This window comes from Canis lupus, chromosome 7, assembly GCF_003254725.2.
Source record: "Canis lupus dingo isolate Sandy chromosome 7, ASM325472v2, whole genome shotgun sequence".
Taxonomy (NCBI): Eukaryota; Metazoa; Chordata; class Mammalia; order Carnivora; family Canidae; genus Canis; species Canis lupus.
The window spans coordinates 55,867,421-55,890,723 of NC_064249.1; the positions used below are offsets into that span (position 1 = coordinate 55,867,421).

Below are 23,303 nucleotides of genomic sequence, written 5' to 3' on the forward strand. Positions count from 1 at the left end.
TCACACACTGAGTCACAAATCACATACAAAAAGACTGAGATCATACCATGCATGTTTCCTGACCAAATGCTAGGAAACTTGAAGTCAAATACAAGAAAAAAATTGGAAATACCACAAATACATGGAAGCTAAAGAACATCCTACTAAAGAATGAATGGGTTTTCAGGATATTAAAGAAGAAATGAAAAAAATACACGGAAACAACTGAAAATGAAAGCACAATGATCTAAAACCTTTGGGATGCAGGAAAAGTGGTCCTAAGAGGGAACTATAAGAAATGCAGGACTACCTCAAGAAGGAAGAAAAGTCTCAAATACACAAACTAACCTTACACCTAAGGGAGTTAGAAAAAGAACAGCCAATGAAGCTGAAAGCCAGCAGAAGAAGAATAAAGATTAGAGCAGAAATAAATGATATAGAAACATCAACAACAACAACAACAAAAGTAGAACAGATCAATGAAACTAGTAGCTGGTTTTTTGAAGAATTAATAAACTCCTAGCCAGACTTATCAAAAAGAAAAGAGAAAGGACCCAAATAAATAAAATCACAAACTGAAGAGAGAGATCACAACCAATACCACAAAAACAGTTATAATAGGGTATTATGAAAATTTATATGCTAAGATATTGGGCAATCTGGAAGAAATAAATTCCTAGAAACATAACTACCAAAAATGAAACAAAAAGAAATAGAAAATTTGATCAGATCCATACCAGCAAAGGAATTGAATCAATAATCAAAAATCTCCCAACAAATAAAAGTCCAGAGCCAGAAGAGTTAATACCTATTCTTCTCAAACTATTCTAAAAAAATAAAAAAGAAACTGAAAGAAAACTTCCAAACTTAATACATGAGCTACCATTACCTTGATTCCCAAACAGACAAAGATCCCATTAAAAAGGAGAATTACAGCCCAATTCCCTGATGAACATGGATGCAAAAATTCTCAACAATATACTAGCAAATTGAATTCAACAGTATATTAAAACAATTATTCACCAAGATCAAGTGGGATTTATTCCTGGGCTGCTGGGGTGGTTCAATATTTGCAAATCAATCCACACGATACACCACATTAATAAAACAAAGGATATGAACCATATGATCCTCTCAGTAGATGCAGATGAAGCATTTGACAAAGTGCAGCACCCATTCTTGATATAAACCCTCACCAAAGTAGGAACGATAAACCTCATCATCATAAAGGCCATATATGAAAGACCCACAGCTAATATCATCTTCAATGGGGAAAAACAGTTTTTCCTCTTTGGTCAGGAAAAAGATATGGATGTCTGCTCTCACCATTGTTATTTAACGTAGTACTGGAAGGGGATGCCTGGGTGGCTTGGCGGTTGAATATCTGCCTTTGGCTCAGGGTGTGATCCCATGGTCTCGGGCTGAGTCCCAGGATGGAGTCTCACATCAGGCTCCCTGCATGGAGCCTGCTTCTCCCTCTGCCTGTGTCTCTGCCTTTCTCTCTGTGTCGCTCATGAATAAATAAAGTCTTAAAAAAAAAAAACCCCACAACATAGTACTGGAAGTCCTAGCCTCAGCAATCAGACAACACAAAGAAATAAAAGGCATCCAAATTGTCAAGGAAAAAGCCACACTTTCACTACTCACACACAACACATGATCTATGTAGAAAACCTTAAAGACTCCACCGTGGAGTCCCTGGGTGGCTCAGCTGGTTGGTTAAGCATCTGCCTTTAGCTCACATCATGATCTCAGGGTCCTGGGATTGAGACATGAGTTAGGACCCCTGCTCAGCAGGAAGTCTGCCTGTCCCACTGCCCTTCCCTCTGTTCATGCTCTCTCTCAAATAAATAAATAAATTTAAGATTTAAATAAAATCTTAAAAAAAAAAAAAAAGACTCTACCAAAATTGCTAGAACTGATACATGAATTCAGTAAAGTCACAGGATACAAAATCAACATATAGAGATCTGTGGAATTTCTATACACCAATAATGAAGCAAAAAAAGAAATTAAGGAATCAATCCCATTTACAACTGCACCCAAAACAATAAGATATCTAGGAATAAACCTAAACAAAAAGGTAAAAGATCTGTTAAGTGTTCCATAGAAACTAAGTATTCTATAACACGTATGAAAGAAATTGAGCACAACACAAATACAAGGAAAAACATTCCATTGCTGATGGATTAGAAGAAAAAATATTGTTAAAATGTCTATACTATACAAAGCAATCTACAAATTTAGTGCAATTCCCATCAAAATACCACCAGCATTTTTCAGAGTTAGAATAAACAATCCTAAAATTTGTATGAAGCCACAAAAGACCCTGAATATAGCCAAAGCAATTTTGAAAAAGAAAAGTGAAGCTGGAGGGCATCAAAATTCCAGACTTCAAGCTATATTACATAGCTATAGTTGATCAAATCAGTAAGATACCAGCACAAAAACTGACATGCAGATCAATGGAACAGAATAGAAAACCCAGAAACAGACCCATACCTATATGGTCAACTAATGTTCTCAAAGCAGGAGAGAATATCCAAAGGAAAAAAAGACAGTTTCTTCAACAAATGGGCTTGGGAAAGCTGGACAGCAACATGCAGAAGAATGAAACTGGACCACTTTCTATACCACACACGAAAATAACTTTGAAATGGATGATCTAAATGTGATACAGTATACCATCTCACATCCTAGAGGAGAACACAGGGCAGCAACCCTTTTGACATTGGCTGTAGCTGATGGGGAACCCTCTTATACTGTTGGTGGAGATGCAAATTGGTGCAGGCACTCTGGAAAACAGTATAGCGGTTCCTCAAAAAGTTAAAAATGGAACTACCCTATAACCCACCAATTGCACTAGTAAGTATTTACCCAAAGGATAAAAAAATACTGATTCAAAGGGGTACATGCACCCAATGTTTACAGCAGCATTATCAACAAGAGCCAAAATATGGAGAGAGCCCAAATGTCCACTGACTGATGAATGGATATAGAGGTGGTGTGTCTGCATATATATATGTATACACACATATACACAACAGATTATAACGCAGCCATCAAAAATAATAAAAATCTTGCCATTTCAATGATGTGAATGAAGCAGAGTGTATTATGTTAAGCAAAATAATTTAGTCAGTGGAAGACAAATATATGATTTCACTCATATGTCAAATTTATTAAACAAAAAAGATGAACATGGGAAAAGAAAAACAAAGAGAGACAAAGGGGGAGGCAAACCACCAAAGAAACTCTTACTTATAGAGAACAAACTGAGGGTTGCTGGAGGGGAGGTGGATGGGGTGATGGGCTAGAATGGGAGATATGCATTAAGAAAGGCACTTGTGGTGAGCACTGGGTGTTACATATATGTGATTTTAAAAAACAAAGATGTCCCCTAACAAAATACCATGGACTTTCTTCAGAGAGTTAGAACAAATTATTTTAAGATTTGTGTGGAATCAGAAAAGACCCCGAATAGCCAGGGGAATTTTAAAAAAGAAAACCATATCTGGGGGCATCACAATGCCAGATTTCAGGTTGTACTACAAAGCTGTGGTCATCAAGACAGTGTGGTACTGGCACAAAAACAGACACATAGATCAATGGAACAGAATAGAGAACCCAGAAGTGGACCCTGAACTTTATGGTCAACTAATATTCGATAAAGGAGGAAAGACTATCCATTGGAAGAAAGACAGTCTCTTCAATAAATGGTGCTGGGAAAATTGGACATCCACATGCAGAAGAATGAAACTAGACCACTCTCTTTCACCATACACAAAGATAAACTCAAAATGGATGAAAGATCTAAATGTGAGACAAGATTCCATCAAAGTCCTAGAGGAGAACACAGGGAACACCCTTTTTGAACTCAGCCACAGTAACTACTTCTTGCAAGATACATCCACGAAGGCAAAAGAAACAAAAGCAAAAATGAACTATTTGGACTTCATCAAAATAAGAAGCTTTTGCACAGCAAAGGATACAGTCAACAAAACTAAAAGACAACCTACAGAATGGGAGAAGATATTTGCAAATGACGTATCAGATAAAGGGCTAGTTTCCAAGATCTATAAAGAACTTCTTAAACTCAACACCAAAGAAACAAACAATCCAATCATGAAATGGGCAAAAGACATGAACAGAAATCTCACAGAGGAAGACATAGACATGGCCAACATGCATATGAGAAAATGCTCTGCATCACTGGCCATCAGGGAAATACAAATCAAAACCACAATGAGATACCACCTCACACCAGTGAGAATGGGGAACATTAACAAGGCAGGAAACCACAAATGTTGGAGAGGATGCGGAGAAAAGGGAACCCTCTTACACTGTTGGTGGGAATGTGAACTGGTGCAGCCACTCTGGAAAACTGTGTGGAGGTTCCTCAAAGAGTTAAAAATAAACCTGCCCTACAACCCAGCAATTGCACTACTGGGGATTTACCACAAAGATACAGATGCAATGAAACGCTGGGACACCTGCACCCCGATGTTTATAGCAGCAATGTCCACAATAGCCAAACTGTGGAAGGAGCCTCGGTGTCCATCGAAAGATGAATGGATAAAGAAGATGTGGTTTATGTATACAATGGAATATTACTCAGCCATTAGAAACGACAAATACCCACCATTTGCTTCAACGTGGATGGAACTGGAGGGTATTATGCTGAGTGAAGTAAGTCAATCGGAGAAGGACAGACATTATATGGTCTCATTCATTTGGGGAATATAAATAATAGTGAAAGGGAATAGAAGGGACAAGAGAAGAAATGTGTGGGAAATATCAGAAAGGGAGACAGAACATAAAGACTCCTAACTCTGGGAAACGAACCAGGGGTGGTAGAAGGGGAGGAGGGCGGGGGGTGGGGGTGACTGGGTGACGGGCACTGAGGGGGGAACTTGATGCGATGAGCACTGGATGTTATTGTATATGTTGGTAAATTGAACACCAATAAAAAATAAATTTATTTAAAAAAATAAAAAATAAAAATAATAAATAAATAAAAAACAAAGATGTCAAATCATGTCTATACAACACTGGGAAAATCATTTTAGGTGACAGGATTCAGGGATACTATTCAAATTTTATTTTAATTTTCCTGCATTAATTTATTTTAAAAGTATGCAACATTTTATGAAACCAGCAAAGTTGTAATTCTTCACTACAAAAAGATGAAATCAAATGAAATACACTGGAATGAATGTTAGGGAAAAATGTGAGAAATTAATACAAAACAAATGGTAAGAGAGTATCATTAAACATTTTTAAAAATGTTTACAACCCCTTCTCTAAGCTCCCTGAAGACCAGGAGATGATAATATACCAGGGTTAGCTCAGAAAGCTCCATAGGGGAGGTTTTAAATGAGTTCCATCTTTTGCTAAGGCCAGGAGAAAGGCTATGAAACAACTGATGAGGCTAGAAAACATGTAGCTCAAAGCCTATTTTCAGCCATCACCAACCTTTCATCTCCACCAGCTGCAGTTTCAACTGTCTGATTAATATTTACTGTGATACTATTTTGCAAGACCTTTGACAATAAAAGAACCCAGTAGATATTGTTAGCATTTGTTTGTATGTATATCAGAATAGTGTTTTCCACTATGTGTGATGCAAAAATGGGTGAGAGACCAAGATTTTGTTGGTTTTTTATTTTAACATCATTAGAGAAGTGGTCTTTAGACTCATTATTTTATTTAATTACACTCAGTCACTATGTTACTATGTCTATTCAATCACAGGGCTACTCCGAGAAATATTTTCAGAATTTTCATACATAACCTTGGTCGAGAACAACCAAACAGAACAAAATAAAACAAAAAAAGAAACCTATGTCAGAAGTAATGGGCTCCCATGCTAAATGACACATTTCTCAAAAAAGGTTTAAGATTACCATCAGAAAAACTGGAATGACTGAGGATATTAAAGTTCAATAATTTTTTATAAAAGATTTATTTATTTGAGAGAGAGAGAAAGTGGGGAGAGGAGCAGAGGGAGAGAATCTTTAAGCAGACTTCTCACTGAGTGTGGAGCCTGATGCAGGGCTCGATCTCACAACCCTGAGATAGTGACCTGAACTGAGACCAAGAGACAGATGCTCAACCAAGTGAGCCACCCAGGCACCCCTCAGTAATTTTTTTATTGTGTGTTCCTCACCCTCTCCAGGGAAGCTGGCGTATAAAGGGACCTGAGGGAGGTCTATGGCACTTTCTTACTCAAGTGTCCTCAGGGAAGCACACCAGGCTCCGTTGTGCCCTGGGCTATAAACATGAGATTCCAAGACCCAAGTGAAATCTATACCTGAATAGGGTCATTATCCTGCAATTTGATTAAGTATTTGCCAGAGACCAAAAGGAAGCACTCGAGGGATTAGGAGGATTTTTATATCTGGTTAGGGGAATCTCACAATAAGGATGACAATTTATTTTTATTTATTTATTTATTTGTTTGTTTATTTATTTATTTTTTATTTATTTATTTATGATAGTCGGGGGGGGGCAAAGACACAGGCAGAGGGAGAAGCAAAAAAAAAAAAAAAAAAAGAGGGAGAAGCAGGCTCCATGCACCGGGAGCCCGACGTGGGACTTGATCCCGGGTCTCCAGGATCGCGCCCTGGGCCAAAGGCAGGCGCTAAACCGCTGCGCCACCCAGGGATCCCAAGGATGACAATTTAGACTTACACCCTAACCTCTGACTTTGACTAGATTTAGTTTGAGAGTTACCAATTTAAGTTAGAAAAGACTGACACCATTTGTTTTAATTCAGAATGGTTTCAACAGGTTAGGAGTTATATACAATTACCTCTACCTAGAAGAAAGTAAAGATGGCTCAAACCACATTTCTAAAACTGTATGAATTAGCTGTCTAACCCTGATGGAGAAGGCACAAGGAAGAAACAGCTCTCCCTGTCTGGCTGGCTACTGGATGTTGGTTGGTTCATCTTTCTTTGCACTGTATTTGTAGCTATAAAAGAATGACCTTCCCCAGGGGCATAGGATCATTTTTATGCAAGGGTATGTAAGCCTGCTGAAACCTATAGGATACCATCCAAACTTACTACCCCTTCAGCTACTTATAAATAATTCATACCAAAATTATCCAGCACCTACTAAGTGAGAAGGATATAATTGGTGTGGTGAGGACCTCAAAGATAGACAGGAAGGTCACTATGTCCAAGGGAATAACAACTTAATGGCAAAGAGAGGAAAAGCAAAATATAAATAAATATGCCTTAAGGAATATTAAATACTATCCCAAAGCTAAAATGCTTCACAGCATTGAGATTCTTTTACTCTGTAAGATCCCTAAGGTCATAGAACATAAAAACATTACTTTCTAGAAGAAACATGGGGTATTGTCTAGAAATAGTTATGTTTAAGGCTCTTCCTTTCATTTCATCCTTATCTTTTTTTCACTTTTTATTTTACAGTGCTGGGCGTATATGGGAGGCTTCCTAAACACTGCTCACTTCATTTGCACAGAATGCAGTTGCTTGCTGGCTAGTCATCAGTCCCATTTCCTTCCCAGTAATCACCTTCAGCTTATCTTTGGCAGTTTTTTACATTAACTGACTTATTTTAAGTCCCACCTTCTTCCTCCATCTGCCTGATTTTATAGGATCAGCTAGGAAATCTTAGAGTTGCTAGCCCCCCCTTCCATGTGTAACTAGTAAACCTGGATTTTAACACTGGCAGATTCATCATGTCAGAGGGCCCTGTTGCTCTTCCATGGTGCCTGCAGGTCCATAGTATGGGCTAGATGGTTCAATATCCAAATGCCCAGGATAATGGTGTAGACTTTGGAGCTAGCTACTCCTCAGCTTGTATCTTAGCCATGTCATTTATGGGGGAACCTCTTTAAATGGGCCTCAGTTTCTTCAGCTGAAAAATGGAAATAATTCTACTGTACATAATTGAAGGCAGTACTAAACAAGATAACTTATTAAGAGATTACCTAGACTATTACGTTAAATACAAGCACTGAATATGATTTCACTTCTACATCTCTTCATTAAGGTAGCTTCACTATTCTATTACTTTGCAGGTCTTTAAAAAAAAAGCAGCTTAAAATGAACACAGTGGTCTCCTTTATCAACTTTTTAAATTGCTAACAAGTCAGCTGAAATACTCTGACAATACAATTTTTAAAATGTAAGACATTCATTGCCATGCAGGGCTTCTAGGTAACAATAGTTAGAAAGCAAGAGCTCCTGAGTAAAACCTGAATACCTGACAAGATCCTGATAACATACTACACACCTTTTTTGACTTCCAATCCTGAAGTTAGCTCAGTAATTAAATAGGGAGGGCCCTATGCCTTGAATTTTTTTAGATGCATGATATGCCATTGACTTTACGGAAGTTGGTAGCAGGCCATTTTTAACCGAATGTCACTAATTTTTAAATAACTTAGGATATCAGAGGACCTGGGTGGCTCAGTGGGTTAAGCATCGGCCTTCAGCTCAGATCATGATCCCAAGGTCCTGGGATAGAGCCCAGCATGGAGCTCCCCGCTCAGTGGGGAGTCTGCTTCTCCTCTCCCTTCTCCTGCTTGCTCTCTCTCTCTCTCAAGTGGATAAATAAAATCTTTAAACAATAAATACATTATTTATGATATCACAACATGGCATTTTTTTAGTACATTTTTTAATACATTCTTTACATATCACTCTCCCGTGGTAGTTTTCTATTTTAGAAGCTACTCCTATTAAAGTACATACTTTACAACCCTCAAAAGACTAGGAAAAAAACACAATAATACATATTAAGTGAGGATATAAACACACATTCACACATTTTGGGCTACACAAAAATTATAAAATTATTTAGCTTTGGAAATAATGCAAAAGAGGTAATTATCTATATGCCAAGAATGTAAACCAAAAATAAACTCTGTTTAACTAAAGAGATCTTATCTAAGGATTATATAAATCTTATTCAAAGACTTTTTATTGAAAGCATGCTCCCAGGATTTGGCAAAATTCCTGGTATAAAATAAGCAATCAGTAAACCTTTATATATATGTGTGTGTGTGTGTGTGTGTGTGTATACATATATATATACACACACACACATATAGTAAACCCTTATTTTATATATATATAAAATGTTTCATATATATTATATATGTATATGTGTGTGTATGTGTGTGTGTGTGTATATATATATACATATATAGAGAGACAGAGAGAAAGAGAGAAACTCTTGGTTGAATTTTATAAACAGATGAATTGCAAATAAGAATTACCTAAGTTGCCAAGAAAGTAAGTGGCAGAACTGATAATAAAGTTCAGATCAGTAACTGTAATTTCTACCAACCATCTGACAAAGTATTACAATGATCCAGGTCATTATCATTACCCTGACTCAGAAGTGAAATAACGGAGAGAGAGAAATGAAGCCATTAGGTCCAGATTTCCAACAAAGGAGATTCAGTGGAGAATTACAATGTTCAGCCCTGGATATGTTTATTTTCATCTTTTTTAATTCTCACGTTACGTTTTCTCTGAATGCTGCTTCTGAGTATCTGATGCAAGTTATCAGGAAGGAAATCTGCCGAAGAAAACCTGGTGCTGACTTGCAAGACCCTGGGACTCTGTCTCCTACACTACACTTCTCAGCAATTTTACACTGTTTTTCTGACAAGCACTACTGAATATTTCAAGCAGCATCCATGACAAGCAAAGCAGAGCAGTTTTACTGCAGCAGACCCCAATGACAATGTCCTCTATAGTTGAATGAACTCTTTACAAAAAGTTGCACTTTTTTCCCCCAATACAGTATATTCCAATAAACTGAAACCCAGTTACAGAAACAAAACATGGCACAATAGATAAAATCATGACTTGGCAGATAATTTCTTAAATATACAGATCACATCAAATCTCCTATCTTTACCCAATAATATCATTTATGAATTCAGCAATATGCTAAGACCAATCTATTGGAACTGTACTTTCTTATTTAGTACCCTTTCTGGTTTAGATAAACTGGAAAGATTTTTAAGTTTCCTTGTTTAACCATTACAAAAAATGTTCTAAGAATTTTCCATAATTTCATTGAAAAAAGATATAAATCTCTAAAATGTGAAATGTCATAGTCTATTGAACACTCACCCAAACCAGACTTTTTTAATCGTTTTAAGTGCTGACTTGTTTGTTTTCCAGTGGGAGATTTTTGCCCATGTTTCATTTCTTTATCTGAACTGTCTGCTTCACCATTTTTAGATTCGGATCCTAAAAAAGGAAATAGTTATTATGTCATTATCTTCCTCTTGCTGTCCTTGAAAAGAAAAATCTAAAATTATTTCAAAAACCATAGATATAATCTCCTTTTCTATAAGTTAATTCACTACCTTTGGCCACAATCTGATTCCTCTGCTGGATATAAAGAGAAAAGCCCAATAAATCAATCAAACAGAACAAAAAGCAAGAACAGATGGCCTAATAGTGGAGTCAAAAACACGTTCACTGATCTGATAGCTTTAAAAAGAAACACTCAGATCTTTTGTAAAAACACACGGATAAGCGTCGACAATTCTATACCATTTAGAGAAGATGCAAGACAGAGATAGAAACATGAAAGAAGAGAAGCTTGAGGAGAAGGAGAGATCATACCTTTATAAACAACTTTATGTTGAAATAGGAACAGAAAATGCAAGCATCAATCTATAATAAATAGAATGGTACATAACTGATAAAGTGACAGAAGGTAAATTAGAAGAAAAGGTCAGGGCTGTACTGAGGTGAGAAGAATGTTCCCAGAACACAGAAACTAATAAAGGATGCCTGATTTTGCAGCAGAAGACTGAAAAACAAATTCACACTCACGGAAGAACTGCTTTTGATGGCATTACACATCAGCATGTGGTCCACCATTAAAGTTCAACATTCAAACAAAAGCCAGAGCAACAACAAAAAAATCCACCTAGCAGTACCACACATTTTCTTACACCTATTGACATTAGAAAATGAAGTCCTTTGATGATGAGCGAGCTGCTGCCTTTTCTTTTTTTAAGAGCGAAATGTCTTATTATTTTTGTATCACTGAAAGAGTCCAAAGTCTAAAAAAAATAAAAAATTAAAACGAAACCTCTAGTAGAAATATTATTCGGTTGCAGAGAAAATTCCTGACATCTCTCTCAGTGAAGAAGTCTCCTCCGGGAAGAAACTGGCCAAGCATACAATATTTTTAGCGCTTTACCTGAAGGCGAATCCGACTGCTCATCAGACACCTTTAATGGTGTCAAAACAACACGAGGAACAGTCTTGTTTACCATCATTGAGACTCCATTTCTTCTTTTCTGCTGCTGCCTCAAAGCCTACAAAACATAACAAAATATAACATACAAATATAGCCAAAATGATGCCTCATAATTGAAATAAATGATCCATTTTGCCCATCGTTAGATACAACCTCTTAAGAGACTTAAATTCCACAGAGTCACTAATTGGTCCTGATTCTTAATAGTCCTCTTCATGTCATTTTCCCTCAAAAGCCTAAAATTAGGCTTTGGCAAAGGGTAGCAACCTGAGACCATTTGGAGTCTAATTCTGAAAACAAAGCAGCACTTATAGCACAGTTCTACCTTAGCTGTGTGGCTTGGGAGCCCATGGAACTTGCAACCATGACTCCCAAGTAAAATAAATGTAAAATAAATGTTTCGAGACCAGGATAAAAATAGATGTGTCTGCACTTCTCTTGCAGGTGCGTCTTCTTCAGTGGCCTGCTCGGTCAATCAAGTTAACACCGAGTGTCATCAGTATGTACAGCAGGTAAGGACTACAGTATTGATGCACTCACTCAGCCGTGGGGAGCGCTGCACAAAATCACTGAACATGGCAGGAATCATTTATTTCTGTGAAGGGAATCAGTCCTAATCTTGGAAACCTTGCAGCACTTGGCTTCTGTCTGCTTGACTTTGGGCATTAACCTTCAGAACACGAACATGACGGCGTTCTGGCAAATCCAGGGGAAAAAAAAAATGATACGAGAATAAATCTCTCCAAATGGGAGTGCTTTGTGTTTCATAAATGAATCAACCACGGTGATGATAATGTAATAAAAGACATTTAAAAGTTTTGAAATACAGCTTATCCAGCGGATCACTTTACACAGAAAATTACCTGTAATAAAAAGGGTCTTCAGCACACTAGACTGAAGAGACATTAAATTCACAGTTACAGGGATGCTAAAACTCCTCAAAAGGTTAAAAGGCTGACCACAGACAGTCTCAAACATTTTTATTCCTGGTTTCTGTGTCATTTCTACCCATTTTATAACAACTCAGTTACTTGATTTATATTCTTCGACTAGGAGTTGTCACAACCTCCTAAAATACTGCATTGGCTGTATATCCCCTGCTGTCAGAAACAATGTCATTTTATTTGCAAAGGGTATTAGTTGAATGTCCAACCTGTAGACAGTAAGATTTAGTAATCAAATAATTACAGAAGTAAAAAATTAAATACCATTTAAATGAGAGAAGGCCTCTTCATAGGAGATTTAGAAGCAGATGGGAAAGTGAATGGCTTGGGAAATCTATTACAAATGATACTGTTGGCTAATGATAAAGCAAGCAACTTCCCTCCAATTCTTATATCTACTGAGCTTTTACAAAGTACCAGGCCCTGTGTAGGGGGCAAGAGATAAGAAAAATGAACAAAATGCCTTGCTCCTCATCTTCAGCTTGCTGTCAATAATATATTTAATGAGACCATGTGTGCTATAAAATATTTAAGACATTTACCCTTACTTTCATCAAGGTGTATACAACTGCATAAATCTCTTACAGCCTGGTGTAAGAGCTCAGAGCACTTTATAGACATTAACCTATCAAACCAATAATAAAACAGAAGGAAGCAACACAGTGCCTTAATTACAATTAAGTCCATTTTTGCCCACTCCATAAGACTTCACAGAACAATAAAACGTGTACAAAGAATGATTAATTTTTAGAGGTCTATACATCATAGACTTCAACTACTTCCCTTGGCAATCCAAGTGGGTATTTTAAAAGCATTCATTTTACATTAGGGAGGGTAGGTATATATTTGAAAACACTGGTTAAGTAAGAATGTGAAATAACAAAGGGCCCACCTAGGAACTGGAATCATAAAAACGGTATGTCTTTTTATAGGATTTGTGGTAAATAATTATTAAAGTAATAATTTTGTCATCAACTTTTAGAGCTGAGAGGACTCTATTACAGACAAATTAGTAGCTGGACAGAAAGAAACCATGACAGAGATAATATAATAAGAAAAACCTGCAGCTTCAAGGTGGAGCCAAGTAGGGATAAAGGAATAATCAATATTGAGACCATTTCAATGATTTTTGTCTAAACATGCATTTACTATTCAGAAATTTAAAGAAATATTTCTGAATACAGTATTTTTTAATGCTAAAATGAAACAATGTGTCAACAGGTGACCAAAACTAAATGCCCACAATATAAAGAAAATTGTTTTAAGTGTATTTAAAATATGTATACTTTTCTGTTTTACTTCTGAAAAGCATGTATTATATTTGACCCTGAATAACAATCTCTAGGGGGCAGAGAACAAAAATTGGGAAGTTTTTGTTCCTTATGAGGCCAGTCATGGCAGTGAAGTAGGCTACCAGGCAAACTTGAGGAGCATCATGGTTCAGTTATCAGAAGGGGCATCTTAATCACATTTACTAGATCTATAGTCACATTAGGCTAACTTGCAGATTCCAGTTCACTTCCCAGAAAGCAGGATTTATTTGACTCTAGACACTAGGGACAACTTCCAAGTAGATCAGAATGTGGATGGAGGTACAGAAAACAATGCTCAGTAATTGAGTTGTCTGGGATAGTGTGGGCTCCACGTAAGAGAACTCTGGCACCTGCCATGTCCATGAGGCAGGTTGTACAGTGGTTCCTGCATTATGGTGATTTCTGTTCTCTTGCTGTATGGTATTAATCCTACAAGTAGAGTAGCTGGCTGTTCATGGGTTTTTTTGGATTATGTAACTATTTCTGCAACTAGGTGTACATCAACTACTCAAACATATGCTGCATGTCTCCTCACAAATGTGAAATGCTTTTTTGGAGTATATGGGCTAGGGTAAAATAGTGATGGGGGTGGGGGGGCTGAAGTGAGTGAGAAAAGCACATGCCCCATTGGAGGAGGCAGTAAGTACTCAAGAAATGCAACACAACTGGATTTTTAGGTGAGCTTTCCTGTTTTAAACAAACTGCCAGACAAAACAAAGATGACTCTGAGTTAAATTCAGCCTGAGGGCACCAATCTTTCAGATCTACTACACACATTTCCAATGCTCCTCACTTCCTCAAATAAATGAGTCTGACCACTGCCCAATAGAGGTATTAAATTCCCCCTATTCGAACATGCTGACCTACAGAGGACTAGGGAACAGTGCAGAGCCATTCTAATGACTGTGTCTGTGTGGTGTGATGGGTAAGAGCAGGGTTGCAGAGTCAGAGAAAAAATAAACTAACCAGCTGGAAAACGCTGGCTAAATTACGTGGGTAATATGTCCCCATAAAATGAAGACAATAGATGTTTAAGATGTTTTAAATAGGAAATCCACATAACAGTATTTAATGCTATTTGTAGCACATAGTAAATATTCAATAAATGTTACTTCTTATATAATTTACCCATTCTGCAATGAATGCATTTTTTGAGGACTTATTCTGTTGTAGTACAGCGTACACACTGCTGATCCTTAGCAATGAACAAGACAAAAGCTTTGTTTTATTTTACATTTTAGCAAAAGACTACTAAGGAATTACATAAAATAAACATAATAATTTTATATACATACAAGCACTAATATAATTATGCCAGGATGAGGAAGTAGAGTAACTGGGGTGGGAAGAAAAATCTCTTGAGAGGTGACAGTTGAGACAAAACCCAAGTGAAAGGAGAACCAGCCACATGAAGATGTCAGGATCTCCAGTCTAGTATTAGTATTAGACCTCACAGGAAGTCTTTGGTGGTTCAAGGAACAAATAACTTGGGGAGCTCAAAAGGAGGACCAGGAAGATTATGGAAATGGAAAAGAATTCCCTGAAATGACTGCCCAGTGTTTATTAGGAACAAGAGATGTATGTTCAAAGCAAAGGCACCTCTACAACCTCAGTCTTGTCCCACAGCCCAAAGTGACCACTCCAGCACCTCTGCACCAAAGACGTGAAAGAGGCCCAGCAAAAAGAAAGCAAAGTGTGTCTTTCAACAAATAAATGCCGTTTGCCTTTATGCACTTTTTCAGCATACATTTTAAGGCTCCACGGCATGAAGTACATTACATCTCACACCTTGGGCAAAGTTCTTAACAATTCTGAGCATTTTGAGCAACTTAGGGAAGGATACTTAAACACACCAGGAACTCTTCTGCCTCAGAGCCTCTGCATGAATTCTTTTCTGTACACAGTACACTCTTCCCTCAACATCTGCATGGCTCATTTCCTCATATACTTGAGACCTTTCTTACTGCCTAAGCCCATTTTGGGCTGCTATAACAAAATACCACAGGCTGGGTAACCTGCAAACCATAGAAATTCATTCTTCAGAGTCTGGAGGTCAAAGGCCCAAGATCATAGGGCCCCTCCTCTGGATTGTGGGCTTCTCATTGTACCCTCATATGGCAGACAGTGGCTAGGGAACTCTGGTGGGGTCTCTTTTGTAAGAATATTAATCCCATTTATGACAGCCCCATGCTCATAACCTAAGCCACCTCCTAAAGACCTCATCCCCGAATACCATCATACTGAACCTTAGAATCCCAAAATACAAATGTGGGGGGACACAAACATTCAAATCACACACTCTTATACTGCTTTTCCCACCATATTCTCGATCCCCAACATCCACTCTACTTTATTTTTCCCCACATGGAAAAATAAACTGTGCAATGTCATTTTCTTGCCTTTCCCAACCTAGAATACAGACTCTACGGAAGACAAGGATTTTCATCTTTTTTGTTCACTGACATATCCCCAAGTGCCTAGAAGATTACCTGAGCTATACTAGGTGCTCATAAATATTTACTAAGTATAAATAAAATTATGAAATAAATTTAATATATAATATTTATACTAAGTATAAATAAAATTAAAAATAATTTTAATAAAAATAAAAAAATCCCTCTTCTGTCTCTCTTTAAAATATATAACTGGTTTATTCATAAGGCAGAAATCAGCATGAAACAAGAAATAATTTTATTCTCTTAAAATTGCCTTCACACATTTCTGACCCATTTCCTTGCTCATTTCTGAACAATATTTTACATAGAACCCACAGCTTCTTGGATTGTCTTCAAGTTTTTATATAGTCTCATTTTCAGGTTTAAATACATGAGGTCAAATATAAAGCCTTCTTTCTGCTCTCCCCAGGCCACGCCTATGACTCAGATCAAAAAAGCTTCATTAGTGAATAGATTCTCGATTTTACTCTTCCTCTATTTCCTTCCTCTTTTTCTGGGTTCCCCAGGACTGGAGTTGAAAATGAGGAGAAAAATAGGTCAACGCCGTTTTACCTTGTGTTATAATAGTCACAGCACCACAATCTTTGGGGAGGCAGAGGCCAACTGCTAGATTTGTATATTGTACATTATCTAGTTATACAGATTATATTACCTACATATCTATTACCTAGTTATAACTATAACTACATATAGTATATATATCTGTGTATATATATGTGTGTGTATAAAACTCATATATATATATGAGTTTATATATATAAAGTATATATATATATCATATAAAGTATATATATATATAATCTTATAAAGCTTCCTAACAGTGTGTGAGATACCACGTTCCCTTCCTGGGAACTCCCTTTTCATGAGTGTTTCTGAGTCTTCCTCTCATGTAGACTGTGCCTTTCACCGAGAAAGAGAGAGAGAGAGAGAGAGAGAGAGAGAGAGGAAGGATGTAGCAGAGTTCTATCCAGTTTTATAAAATCCCTTTAATTAATGCTCCTTGAAATGAATCTTAAGCTATTTTTTTATACTGGTTGCTGGGGGATGGTCCAGGGCCATCTGGCCTCTCTCACTAAGTCCTCTGAGACTGTGTCTAGCACCTCCCTTTACAGCAGGTATACTTCTATCCCACTGTCCTCAGTTTTAAGCTTTAGCTAAAATTCCAGAAGAAAAAGAAAATTTCTGTTTTACATCATATATTACAAATATAACAGAAGTTAAATGCAACTAATCATTATTTAAATTTGGATATTCCACAGCCTGGAAAATAAAAAGCCATGTAACAGATTAAGAAAATAAGAATAGGAGGGTCACTTTAGATGGTCGTGGGAGGTTTGCTCTGCATAAGGGTACCCTGAAAGGGGAGATTTTATTCTGTTGTGAAATTATGAGAAGCAGCTTTTTCTACTCCACACCAGAGGTCTCAACTAGCTAGAGGTGGCCTTGTTGCTCAATCTGAATAGCATTGTTTTATTTTGACATTGACATTATATAGTAAGTCTTACTATGTTAGCCTAGAGGGGTATGATTTCACTGAGGGGTATGATTTCAATGAAGTACTTTCTGACTACTCAGGCCTTAGCTCTTCAAAATGCTAATGGAATATCTTACTGAACAACTTTAAATTCTGTAATTTCAAATCCAGAAACACTATCAAAATTTCAATAAGGGTGTCCAGGTGGCTCAGTGGGTTAAAAGCCCTGGTTTTGGCTCAGGTCATGATCTCAGGGTCCTGGGACTGAGTGTCCCATTGGGCTTCTTGCTCAGCAGGGCGTCTGCTGGTCCCTCTGCCCTCCGCCCCCACTCAGATAAACAAATAAAACCTTAAAAAAATTAAATAAGAAGATGGTAAGTGTAAATGCAGTCAGCTGTGAAGGAATATACCTTTGAGCTGCCCACATATATAATGTCCAACACGACCAAGCTCCACAGAGTACATGGTACTAACCAAGTTTAATACTTCCAGGTATTATACAGTATGAAAGAAATTTACAGGCTTAAACTTGGAAATAAACTTATTTTTTAAAGGAAACACATAACAGATCTAAACCAGTCAGGGAAAAGTAAAGATCCTATCATTCATCAATTACAATTCTGGCTTTAAGCAAAAGCAAAAGGAAAGAAATCAAAAGAAATGGGTTGAGCATGATTTTCTCTGGAGATGTATTGTGATGTTCTTTTATAAAAGAAACCAAAAAAAAAAAAAAACCCTTTAAATAAGCATCTTATTTTTTAAACAGAAAGCTTGTCAGATAACTCTAAATAAAATGGTCCTCATTTCTACTCTAATGAAAAATGAAATAAAACCTAAAATCACAGGCTTTTGTGTTAACTTAGAATTTGCATAAACAAGTAATGCCTGTTTTATTATAATAGAAAAACAACACTAACAATGTAACTTAAGAATGCACTGACTGAATGCAAAAAGCCCTTCACTGAAAAATCTGAAAATATCACATGCTGTGAATGCTAAAATAATTAGAAATACACACATATGAAACAGCTGGCTGAGTCAGGCACCACCAACTTGCATTGTTGCTCATATGCTAAATGTCAACGCCCATGTTCAGAAACTGCTATCATGCAACATAACCTTTGGAATTTCACAGTATTGGTCAAACATATAAAGCTAAAGCAAAATACCAACACTGTATCTGCTTTGTGATAAGAAAAGAGGGCAAAAGATCTGCAACTTTATGGATAAATTCTACCACCCTAAATAAATAATAAAGGAAGTCAAATAAAACAACAGCAACAACATAGAAAGGTTCTGTTCTACACCATGTTACATCCCATCATAACAGAACTCACCCTTCCTTAATCTTTCATTTGATTCTGCTGTTTAAAAACTTCCAAAATTTAATCTTTCTTAATTATCCTTCTTTAAAATTCAAAATCTAATCATTTCATATTTTTTAGGATCATTACAACTAAAATAACAAGGCAGAAAGAAGACAGGGAACAAGGTAAGAATCAGCAATCTGCTACTCTCCAGAGGCTTCCGAATGTATTTATTTGGAATATGCTTATTCAGAAAAAAAATCTACCAACATAACGATATATTATTATTCATACTCTAACATGTGATGTTAACTAACATTTTGATGATCAGAAAGTAAAAGGGATGCAAATATTTAGAAGCATAATGAAAATATTCTATGTCAATAGTCAAGGGACGTTATAGCCTCCATATTGGCCAGACTATAATTATAATACAATGAGTAGTATTGCAAAGTAAAAGGACCCACTCCCTATACAACATGCTTCGGGGGGATGGGGCCTCAGACCTGAGTAATTATGTCTGGCTTATTTTGCATTAATGATTATTTTGAATAATATTATTATTATTACTATGATTATTATTTTACTACACTTATGCTTATAAAGCCACTGGCTTTTATAAGGTTTTATTTTGTTTTGTTTTGTTTATTTCTTGTTTTCCATCTACTTCTTTCTAAGAATCTACACTGGCCAGTTTACAAACTACTAAAGCCCTACTGACCCAAAATATACTTCTAGTAAAATGTTATGAGCTATATATTTGATATATTTGAGTGTCTAACAGTAATATGTGCTGATACTGAACATAAACAGTCTGTGTTCAAAAATAATATTCTTAATAATCATGCTGTATTGCATTCCTTATGCTATACAAATACTGAAGAATGTAAATTTCCTTGGATGTCAAAAATTTATCTATCATATTACATATCATATGCTAAAAGGCAGTCTCAGTTAAGAGGGAAGAATCTAAAACTATGATTTTGGGTTCAAGTGTCATCTCCAAAATGTACTCATTGGACAATTGTGGGCAAGTTACCTATATTCTCTGAGCCTTATTTTCCTCATTTGAAAAATGGGAATGCTAGTACATACAATAAAGGATTTCTCTGAGGATTAAGTGACATAGTATATATAAAATACAGAGCATAATGCCAAAAATTCAGAAAAGTAAATACCAGCGAATGTAATTGTTATTAGGGTCATTCAGTTGGCCCTACATTCATAAGAGGATTTATATATGCATGTATACACATAAAATATATGTTCATGAATGCAGAACCCATATATATGTACACATATGTATATATACACTTACAAAGAATTCTACATGGTCATAGCCATTCAACTATCTAAAAGAAAAGAAAGCTGCAGATTTGCTGAGGCTGCTACAATTTAAAATGCCTCATGTTCAGTCAATTCTTGAAATGCTGTCTTAAGAAATTCAGCAATTACAGGGAATCTGGGCAAAATTCTGCAAGAACAGCTTTTTTCTAAATGTATTTCAAATATGAATTTGATTATTAATCAAACATTAGCATATCTGCTACATATTGTGGCACATTCTCATAGTAGCTAATTTTGTATTTGGTTATACAATAAAATTTTAAGAAATTAACATGTAGCTCTTTCAGGGCATTAAGAAGCTTACAGGACTGGTTTCTTAAAACAAGGCTTAGGCCTGAAGCAAGCAAGTGGAACTTCCCACAAACACATGCTCTACCGCAACACAAAAGCACTAACTCAAAGTTGTGAAATTATTTAGTAATATAAAAAATGTTCAAATGATATGAAACCAAAATGAGGAAAGTAAAAAAGAGCGAGATATGACAATACACAGATCTGAATCTTTATCTTTACATTCACATACAGGAATACTTCATGGTATACACATTTTATAAATCGCTGCCCTTCAGAAGTATGACTTTCATTTATGACGGCATCTATGTTTCCTAAATGCCACAAATACCAGTACCCAGCTCTGTATCCTCTGTTCTCTCCTGGCTAGTGTTTTATTGTCTGCATCCTATTTGCTGCCTAAGTAAGCCTTTTCCTGGACCTTCTCACTGTTATCCATCTTTTATTTCATCAGTTAAAAAGGGATCTCAACATTGAATTCAATTTTGTTCTTTGGCCTAAAACATTTTACAAGATATAAATGGTAAGCTCACCAAAGACTATTTGATGCAACACTAATTATCTTAAATATAATACCAATGAAAGGAAATACTGCAATTTCAATAATTAACACAAAATAGAAAAGTAATGTAATTCAGTACAAAAATGTTGAGTTTCTTTCTTAAGGCTCCTTGTTTGAAGTAGATGAGAAGGTAGGGGTAGACCTTCTGGAAGACTGGATAGGACTATTAAGAAGTGTTATAGATTAATGAGACTTAAAAAAATTAACTTACAAAAATGGTTTCTTTTTCCTTGTTACAAATATATCACTAGAATAATACTTCTATTTCTACGCTTGGTAAGGTCTGCAGGAGGTGTGATGGAGGGGGCTGTCACAGAAAGAGCAAAATAAAATATGGAAGAGGAAAGCAGTTAAACAAGGGAAAGCCATGAGTTTTCACATGAAAGGTCACATGTAAAAGCTTTCCTGACAGCATTACCATCATGCACTGTCCCCATTTAACCATAGCATCTCCTCTTCCTCTTCCACACACAATTTGGAATTTGCCAGCATGGCAGCAATAGCTAACATATACTGAGTGGTGATTAGGGTTCACTCATTCTGCCACTTGCTTTCAATGTCTCATCTCACATACTTCTCAGATCATTCCCATGTGAAATGTATCATTATTTTCCACATTCTCTAGAGAAGAAATTTGAGATTCAGAGGGAAAAAAAAGTGTCTTGCCCAGAGTCACAGGAATTCAAACTGGGTTATTTCAGAGCCTAGACCCCAACCTTCCAACCATTCCCTCCTATCACCATCACAGTGCAAGGCACAGAGATCAAGACTGCTTAGGTAATATCAAGATGATATTGTACAACTAACCTCCGTTCAATACCACTCACTCCCTGATGGACATCCTTGATAAAAAGGAGCCACAATTGCTATTTTCCTCATTTGTAATGTGCCATATCTCAGTCACAAGAAAGAAATTATCTGTTTATTTCTTACATCAACTATCAAACATGAGACCAGAGAGACATTATTTTCAAGATATGCGTTTATGAAGCCAATATGTTTACTACAACCCTTACATGAGAAAATCTTAATATAAGTTTTTATGGTTCTGAGCACATTTTTCCTCTGTTTTACATCAAAGTTCTCTGCCAAGCCTCTCCTAGTTTTTAGCATAGAGTAAAATTAGTGTATGACTATTATGAAAGTGGTTGAATTCAGGACATCCCTGTTGCTCTCTGACTGCTAGGTTCTTATTGATTTTCACTTTTTCCACATAATGCCCATTACTTTAAGTAGGCCGAACAAAGAACAAATGCCAGTTCTCTTACCTGTTTAAGAGCCTTTTTGGTGTGTTGCTGAAAGGAAGACGCTAACTTGCTTTGCACTGCTGTGTTAGTAAGGCTTGAATCTCGAGTGGAAGATGCTTCATCAGTTACCTGCTTTGCACAAACTAGAAACAGAGAGAGATAATGATATTACTAATTTGAATTCCTTTTTTTATATCCACTGTAATTAACTCGCTTGGAGCTTCTCTCCAATTGAAAATGGATACCTAAAATAAAGCCAAATAGCACAGTAAAAAGACGAGTATCTAGATTTGAGAGAAGGATCACTTAATAACTATGTGGTCACAGTTACATGTAACCTCTCTACACCTCCGTTTCCTTACCCACTAATTGATGATAATTTCTATGCCATAGGGCTATTGTGCAGACATAAAAAAGAGTGTAATTTCTAACTCAAGACTTGGGAATCAGTAGATACTTTCCAAGTCCGAATATGCAGATTGGGCAATGTATAGTATTTTGAAGAAAGCATGTAAATTAATGAAATTGTTTTAAAATCTACCAACCACCATTGTCTTCTTCCACTTAGCAGCCCTCTTTCAATAGATTCTGTGGCCTTCTGGGACATGTTTATTTTCTCCTATGGACCAAGTCATCTATCATGGAGAAGGAAAATAAAATCCAAAATGTTGGATGTCAATTTAAGGAAATTATTTTCAAGGAAATCAAGTCCTCTGCAGATAATCATATAATCTGTCCATTTTTGCCCAAGTCAAGCGTACCTGTTGTCTATTCAACAGAGGACATTTTCTTCATAAAGGCTGCTTTTAGAAGAACCAATGTCTCACTAACATGGGTGACAAGGGCCCACACTCACTCTCTGTTCTGTGAAACCTGGGTTAGAACGGCCACTCTTCTTCAGTCCCCAAACCTACCACCTAAGAGACAAAACAGAGACAGTACCTTTTTTTGTGCCTGACTCTGGCAGCAGCACAGATGCAGACCCTTTTCTATGCACAACCTTTTCTATGTACGCCAGAGGGGAAGGAGGTTTTTGGAAAAAATCAAAGTAAGGAAGCACTAGGATTAGTGGCAGAATGGAGGCATATGTCAAAGGCAGGAGGCAAGAA

The 23,303-nt window shown here is 36.6% G+C and overlaps 1 protein-coding gene across 6 annotated transcripts in view; it reads right to left on the reverse strand.

Annotated features, from left to right (window-relative positions):
- The window catches only part of ASXL3 (ASXL transcriptional regulator 3), a 182,160-nt gene that overhangs the window by 75,753 nt on the left and 83,104 nt on the right, over positions 1 to 23,303 (reverse strand). For all 6 annotated transcript variants that reach the window (XM_025429199.3, XM_049112796.1, XM_049112795.1 and 3 more), the window contains 3 exons: positions 22,216 to 22,337; positions 11,194 to 11,311; positions 10,107 to 10,226 (listed from right to left, as the gene is read on the reverse strand). In XM_025429199.3, coding sequence (XP_025284984.1) covers positions 10,107 to 10,226; positions 11,194 to 11,311; positions 22,216 to 22,337 — 360 coding nt within the window. The remainder of the gene's footprint in view (positions 1 to 10,106; positions 10,227 to 11,193; positions 11,312 to 22,215; positions 22,338 to 23,303) is intronic.